At 34.4% G+C, this 8,429-nt stretch overlaps 1 protein-coding gene and 1 pseudogene across 1 annotated transcript; both read right to left on the minus strand.

Moving 5' to 3' along the window:
• Positions 1 to 853: 853 nt before the first annotated feature.
• Positions 854 to 2,332, minus strand: LOC116638654 (annotated as a pseudogene).
• Positions 2,333 to 7,245: 4,913 nt separating this feature from the next.
• On the minus strand, positions 7,246 to 8,214 carry LOC116638918 (olfactory receptor 10AG1-like). The gene has a single exon (XM_032415095.1). It carries the CDS (start codon positions 8,194 to 8,196, stop codon positions 7,246 to 7,248), a length of 951 nt encoding a protein of 316 aa, XP_032270986.1. The 5' UTR covers positions 8,197 to 8,214.
• Between the last annotated feature and the right edge of the window lie 215 nt (positions 8,215 to 8,429).

Consider the following 8,429-nt stretch of genomic DNA (forward strand, 5'->3'; position numbering starts at 1 on the left):
TTTCTTTCTTTCTTTCTTTCTTTCTTTCTTTCTTTCTTTCTTTCTTTTCTTTCTTTCTTTCTTTCTTCTTTCTTTCTTTCTTCTTTCCATACTTACATCCATTTAAATCAATACAATTTAAAAGGCCATCTTTTCTACACTATTCTGCAGTACAAACTTTTACATGTTCAGATGTGTCCATATTCTATAGTCATTCAACAAATATTCTTTAAAAGCTTCCCATATATACTAATCTTGGCTAGTTGATTTTTTAAGAAAATGATAATGATAAAGAGGGACAGGAACTAGAATATACATTAAGAATTTTAGGGAAAAAATTGGAACATGAATTACTAGATAAAAGGTACTATATATTTTAGTAAAGTCTCAGATCAGCAATGAATTTGTGTTGATAGAAATTAGTCCACCAATACGAAATTTGCTGAAAAATTCATTTCTAGTTTTAAATACAACCACTTGGGATATAACCCTGCTACCAGAAAGTCCAGCATAAAATGGCAAATTCAAGAGTGAATAAAGATAGTCAATTCATATTCAAGCAGGAAAGTAAGCTACAAAATAACTTCTGATTAGACAACAGCAAAATGAAGTGGAAAAACATAAATGAGTTCAAATCATTGGCTAATGCAGGAAACATTAAGGTAGTCATTTTCTCAAGGCCATTACAAATCCTTATCTTCAGAGTGTATATCATGGGGTTAAACATCAGAATGACAATGGTATAGAAAGAGACATAAATTTGTCTGTTCTGAAAAATATGTTTGGATTTAGGTCATAAATATATAACAATTTCAGACCTGTAGAATAAAGCCACAACTATGACATGAGAGGAGCAGGTGGAGAAAGCTTTGATTCATCCTGTTGCTGATGGCAACCTCAGGATGGTAGAGATTATTTTACTGTAGGATCCAAGTATCAACAGAAAATGGATCATAATGAAGAGCACAGTGACTGTCAAAGCCAACATCTCATACAGGAAAGTGTCCCCACAGGCCAGCTTGAGTAGTGGGGGAATATCACAGAAAAAGTAGCTGATTTGGTTAGACCCACAAAATGGTAGAGAAAATCTGGCATGTCTACCCTATTTTGACTAGAACTCTACTGATCCAAGAGTCAGTCAACATCAGCTGGATACAGAATTATGGTTCATAATTGGAGGACATGGCAGAATATGACAAATGACCATGTAGTGGTCATAGGCCATCACTGTCAGGAGAAAGCAATCTATGTTTCCAAGCATAAAAAGAGAACATATTTTTGTAGCACAAGCAGAAAAAAAATGTTTCTTTTCTGAATCCAAAGTTTAGGAGAATTCTAGAAAGAATGACAAATACATAACAGATTTTCAGGAAGTAAAAAATAAAGAACCTGGTCAACTCTGGTTATGAGAATAATGATGCCATTTCCCATGAAGATTATCACATAGACAAGAAAAATATCACAAAAAGAAACATTCAGATTGGAAATTCAAGAAAATCCCAAAACAACAAATTCCGTCATTGAAGTGAGATTTGCTTCTGGGTGTGTGTGTGTGTGTGTGTGTGTGTGTTCCATCTGTGAAAATAGTGAAATTGGTCATTTATGCTCTTAGCTTAAACCATTTTCTATCCACTAGAGGAGTTTGAGGAATTAATATGTATCATTTATCTCCATTCAAATTCCAGCATTTGATATCCTAGCATCAAAGAGCAAAACTGAATTCAAATGTGAATGTATGCTAAATCCTAAGCAAATAAACATTATATTAGTAGGTTTGAATTTTATAGTGTTCTAAAATAAGTGAAGAATATTAATACAAAATCATATTGACAAAAAATAATTCATACTTTCTCTTCTAGGTTTAGTTATAGCTGCTTTTTCCTCCCTCAGTAGAACAGTTTAAGTAAATACATTTTATATATATTATATAGATAATATATAATATAAATATATACAAATATGTATATAATCATATATATGCAAGAAACTTTTGTTTTAATAAGAAATTTATCTTTTTTCTCATAATTTAAACTCATATTTATTTCAAAATATACATGCTTTCAAAATACCAAGTTTCTTTTAAATAAAAACAACCCTTTTATTCTACTGGTTTTATTTCTTTTTCATGTATCATCTTAACTTTATGTTTACTGTTCATTCTAATTTGCTTTTCCAGACATTCTGGACAAAGGCATTCTTATGGACAGTCACCCTATGGAATTCAGGTCCCCTGGTCATCCACCTTACCCCCATACCACATCTTGGCAGGGAGCAAGAATTCTCTTGAGAAAGCAGCACCACTTAATTGTCCATTAATATTCATTGGAGAATACCCAAACTCAAAATCGTGCATGTGAGACCCTTTTTTTTTTAATCTCCAGTTTTCTTAATGTTTCTCCCTTGATCTTCCACCTGAGCCTTTGAATATAGCAACACTAGACTTCTATCATTACATGTGCATGTTGCATTTGTGATCTATTTATTTTCCTTTTTTTTCCTTTTAACTGACACAATCCTGACTGGAATATTAATTAATTATTTTTAAAAAGATTTATTTATTTATTTACTATATGGTGAATCTCAGAGAGAGAGAGAGAACATGTGCACGTATGAGGGGGAAGAGGACCAGAGGGAGAGGGACAAGTAGACTCTGCTCCAACCCACAACCCTGATATCATGACCTGAGCTGAAATTAAGAGTTGGATGCTTAACCGTCTGGTCTGTGCCCCCCAAGCCCCCTAATTAATCATTTTTTAATGGTTGTCCAAAATAAGTGTTCTTTCTTTTTTAAAAAAAGATTTTATTTATTTGAGAGAGAGAATGACAGAGAGAGAGAGAGCATGAGAGGGAGGAAGGTCAGAGGGAGAAGCCGACTGAGCAGGGAGAAGGAGCCCGACACGGGACTCGATCCTGGGACTCCAGGATCATGACCTGAGCCAAAGGCAGTTGTCCAACCAAGTGAGCCAGCCAGGTGCCCCGAAATAAGCATTCTATTTCAATATATACCTCCAGCCTGTGTTCAAAATAAATATTTTAAATAGAAAATATATCAGAAGAAAAAAAAACCTACAGTGGCTGCTATTGTTTCCAGTCTACTTCCTTAATCTCTGTGAAAATTATCTGTTGGATATAACCGAGTTGTGTGAATTTACTCCCATAGCACGTTCTAATTTGCAATGAAATGTTTGGCTCATGTTCTTTCTTTCTTTTCTTTTCTTTTTTTTTTTTTTTTTCCTTTTCTCTCTCTCTCCCTCTGGTTCCAAGACAAAACTCCCCAGGCTTGCCTCAGTTTCTAAGTTTTTAAATGAAAGTAAGATACATTTTCAATTGATTTTCAAAAAATTTTGAGAAAATCTTTTGCCTTTTTCTTTGAGTTATAATTGCAGTAAATTATATCATAACTCTAAAATAACTGTAAAGGCACTGGGCAGATGTAATTAAGGTGAAATATTAGTTGACCTTAAATTAGGGAGGTTATCCAGGTGGGCCGACCTAATGACATAAGTCCTTAAAATCCAGGTATAGCCGTCAGATCCAGAAAAAGTATCAAAGATTCAAGGTGAGCGAAGTGGAAGAAGGAAGGAGGCATGGAATGTCTTTGGCTTCCTGGAGCCCAGAGTTGTTCCCAGTTTTTTTCCAAGAAAAGAATGGACCTCAGTCTCACAATTTCAAAAGCTGGATTTTTCCAATAACTTAATAGAGCTTAGAATCAAATATTCTTCTCCAGAACCTCCAGACAAGAATATCAGCCAGGTAGTACCTGAATTTCAGCTTCTAAGACCCTCAGCAGAGAAACAAGCCACACCATGCTGGACTTCTGAACTATAGAAACTGTGAAATAATAAATTTGTTTTAAGTTGCTAAATTAGTGGTCGTTTGTTATACAGGATTAGAAAACAAATGCAACAGCTTAACAGATATTGGATTTAATTGTTACCATTGAGGAGACATGGCTTGGAAAAGTTTAATCTCTGTCTTGGGAATGTCTGGATGCCTAGTTTCTTATTCTTGGTTAAGATAAGACCAGTGGACTTCATGATATGCTGGGTAAGGTCTAATACTACCCTGGAGACTCCAATCAGTTTCATTATTGATGGTTTACAACTATCCAACAGGTTTGACAATCCAGTTGATTACAATCCCAATCAGTCCCAGCTTGGTTACATGACCCAGACCCAACTCCCCTTGCTCTCTAAACTCTCTAAAAGCCGAAATTCCTTGCACGATTCATCTGATTTCAAGCAAGTGGACAGTATCCAAAATGGAGAAAAAAGGGACCCGGGAAGTTCTTGATCTTATCTCAGAACTCTTAACCTTGTCCAAGTTGAGGGAAGGACGCATGCGCAGTGGCACGTGGTAGCTTCGGGAAATTCCAGAGCATGCCTCTGCTCATGCTCCAGGTTTGCTCAGGGCTGGAGTGTTGGAAATGGTGGAAACTGGTACATATTATTTGCCTTTAAATAAAATCCTTGTGTGAGTACATTCTGTGGAGTCTGATGAATCCTTCCATCATCAAACTGGAGAAAAGAATGCAACTGTGTTTATTTTCTTTTAGGGTTAATAATAACTATTTTTATGGATAGAAAATATTTGATTAATGATTTGGCATATTCAGAAATATATATTTTCTTAATTGGATCAATATGGTGAAATCTCAAAAAATTAACTCTTTTATTGTCATTAAGTCTTAATTTGATGTTTCATATAAGCTTTAATGAGACTTAATTTCCAATATTTTTAGGTTTTTTTGGAAGATTTACATTTTTGCTTTTTTTATTCTCTTATTTTTTCAATTTGCAAATTATTATTGTCACCAAGTACATAAAAGCATTTTTATACATCGTTTTTTAGTACTGAAAGAGTAATGCCCAATTTATAAATTTACCACCTATTTAATCTTTGATAATCATGCACATTCATTTTTTTATTTGATTTGTAAAAGTCCAAAAAAATCCTATTTATCAATATTTGTATAATTTTTTAGTATATGTGCTGCCGAAGCGAGTACAATATTTACATAATTTTTGTATTCTATATTATCTTTCTGATTTGTCAAATCCTGAGAATCCCTTCATTAATTCTATACTCATTGACATTTTTCTCTTTTCTTCCTTTTTTGATTTGAAGATTGTTTTATTTATTATGATCATTCAGTGATGACTGACAGGCATTTATTTTTAACTACGTCAGTTTTATAATCTTAGATTTGTCCATCTTTACATCTATTGTAAAAGACCTTTTAGTTAATTTTATTTTTATTTTCTTTTAGTTATTTTTAAAATAAATTACCCTAAATGTTATATATCCCAATTCCTTTTAGTTCATAAAAGAAATCTGTTGATTCTTTCAAAAATCTAAGGTGATTTGGCTGATACTGAAATTTCTCTGCTAGATGCTAAATATTCTTTAAGACTTCAGTAACAATAAGAAAGGGAGTAATGTAAGAGTTTTCTTTATGAGTTTTATGTCTACTGAATTAAAAAGTTATTATTTCTCATAATTTACATATTCCATTCTTTTTGTAATAAATCCAAACTATGAATAAAATATAATAAAAATGAGAAATCACTGAAATCCTGGCAGTGTAAGGAAGTCAATATTTTCCTTAAATCCACATCCTCCCAAATACAAAGTGGGCTAATATGCACAACACCCACTATCGACTTGCACATGTAAAATGTTGTATGAGATAATGGAATGCTAACCTTCTTCGTTTTATAAAAATAGTTATGTTTTATACATACATTTACTTTCCCACATGTCAGGAAAGCTTGGAATTTCTTCAGTGAAGGGGCTCTAAAACATTGTCTTGGAAGGCTGTGTTGTACTATATGATGTAGACGTACTCCAGTGTCTTAATACGTTCCAACTGAGAGCACCTTCCCTTTGCTTCTTGTTTTCTTTTGCACTATAAAAAAACCTTTAATAAACACTCTTGAACAAACACACTTAATAAAAATTCTTAAACAAATACAGGTAATAATTATTCTTGGAAAATATTATTTCTACAAGGTGAGTTTTCATTGATACAGTTTTTAAAATAAAAGGATAAGTATTTTGATTTTTAATTCAAAAGAAAAATCCCAAATTACTTCCCAGTAAGGATACAGAATTTATTCCAGAGGATTCAAACAGAAGCACTTCAATGAAAAGACTATTTACATGGTGCATAACTTTCCTAGATCTACAATAACAAAGTATCACAAATTGAATGGCTTACAACAACAAAGACTGAATCTCTCACAGTTCTAGAATCCAGAGTCCAAAATCACAGTGTTGGCAGTCTCTCTTCATTCCTCTAAAAGATCTAAAGGAGACTCATTCTTTGTTTCTTCCAGCTCTTGGTGGCTCTTGATCTGTTTTTGGTTCTTGGTTGTATCACTTCCATCTCTGCCTCCACCTTCACATGACGTTCTTCTCTGTGACTCTATTTTTTAAACTTCCTTTACCTTTCTGTCTGAGGACATTGGTCAAGGGATATAGTGCCCACCTTAAATCAGGATCATCTCATTTTCTTGACTTGATTACATCCACAAAGTCTTCTTTCTTTTTTTCCAAATAAGGCACATTTGCAGATTCTAAACGGACATTTATTTCAGAGGGACCAACATTTCAATGTGCTACACATTCATTTGGGTAGTTTATAGTGAAAATTCCAGAGATTTATAATACTAAATAGATATTATCAAAGCAAAACCTGAAGCTACAAGGAGAGGGAATGATGTCACCAGAGTAAAGGGGAAATTTTCAGGATTTGTAGTCTTAAAGCAACATGGACAGTGACAAGAGATAGAAAGAAGGGCAAATGTAAAGAAAATACTAAGATTATCCTGCTTCCACCATCTTGGCTGTTGCTGGGTTTTGTTATTGGCTAAATTCAATCATAGGTACAAAGATTGGCAGCAAATATATCTGAAGGAATGGGAAGGTTTAAAAAAAAAAATCACAGCACATGACCCTTATCCTTGGTTATAAGACACACTGAGTTAACTGTCATTGTATTGCTCATGCAAGCTCTTAACTCACTAGTTCACAGTAGAGGACAGATGGATCTTCAAATTAGATTGTTGCAATTGAGATAATTTGTGCTTTGATTATAGAGAAGCCCTTAACTTAATCCTATGAAACTAAGGTTCCTTAACATAATATGAAGTTTCTATGATGGCATTAATAATCATTATTGAGGAATAAAACTAGAAGACATTTTTTTCTGTTGCCGCTACATGAGGAACATATAAGCAAATTCTGTAAATTCAAGTATTTGAGTCACGTTAATAACTTTGTTAGTAGTTTTCTCAGTGCTACCATGATGTCTTTGTTCCTCAAAGTATATACAATGGGATTCAATGTTGGGATCAAAACGGTGTAGAAAAGAGAGATCAATTTCCCAACTCCTTCAGATTGATTTGGCTTGGGTCGTAAATAAGTGATGGTAGTCGTTCCATAGAATAAAACTACAACTATCAGGTGAGAAGAACAGGTAGAGAAGGCTTTAGCTCTCCCTTTGGCTGATGACAATTTCAGAATGCTGGATATAATTTTGCCATAGGAGAAAACAATCAACAGAAATGGAACCATGATGAAGACCACTGCAACTACATAGATTGCTATCTCATTCACAAATGTGTCCCCACAAGCAAGCTTGAATACTGGGGGGATGTCACAGAAGAAATGATTAATTGTGTTAGACCCACAAAAAGGCAGCGAGAAAATCTGGCATGTTTGTCCAATTACAACTGGATCTACACTGATCCAGGACACAGTCACCAGCTGGATACAGGCCTTCTGGTTCATGACTAGAGTATAGTGCAGAGGGTTACAAATGGCCACGTAGCGGTCATAGGCCATCACTGTCAGGAGAAGACACTCTGAGCCTCCAAACATAAGGACAAAACACATTTGTGCAGCACAGGCAAAGAAAGAAATATTTCCTTTCTGGGTCAATAGGTCCATGAGCATTCTTGGGATAGTGACTGTTACATAACAGATTTCTAAGAAGGAAAAATTGCTAAGAAAAAAATACATGGGGGTCTGGAGAGCAGAGTCAATTCTTATTATCAATATTATGATGCTATTGCACATCAGGATAGTTAGGTAGATGACTAAAAATACCCCAAAAAGAATCCACTGGAGATTGGGAATATCAGAAAACCCCAAGAGAAAAAATTCCACAATGGTAGTTATATTCAAAATTTCTGGTTTTAATTTGTTCTCCATCCTCAGATACGGTAAATTCAAGATGGTTAATACACTAACATTTTTTGTTTGTTTGTTTTAGAGAGAGAGTGCAAGCAGGGTTGGAGGGGAGGGAGAGCAGAGAGAGAGAGAGAGAGAGAGAGAGAATCTCAAGCAAGCTCTTCACCAGAGTGGAGCTGACACATGGCTCAATCTCATGACCCTGAGATCATGACCAGGGTCAAAATCAAGGGTCGGAAGCTTAACCAGCTGAG

The sequence above is a fragment of the Phoca vitulina genome, unplaced genomic scaffold (assembly GCF_004348235.1).
Source record: "Phoca vitulina isolate PV1807 unplaced genomic scaffold, GSC_HSeal_1.0 scaffold16, whole genome shotgun sequence".
Classification (NCBI taxonomy): Eukaryota; Metazoa; Chordata; class Mammalia; order Carnivora; family Phocidae; genus Phoca; species Phoca vitulina.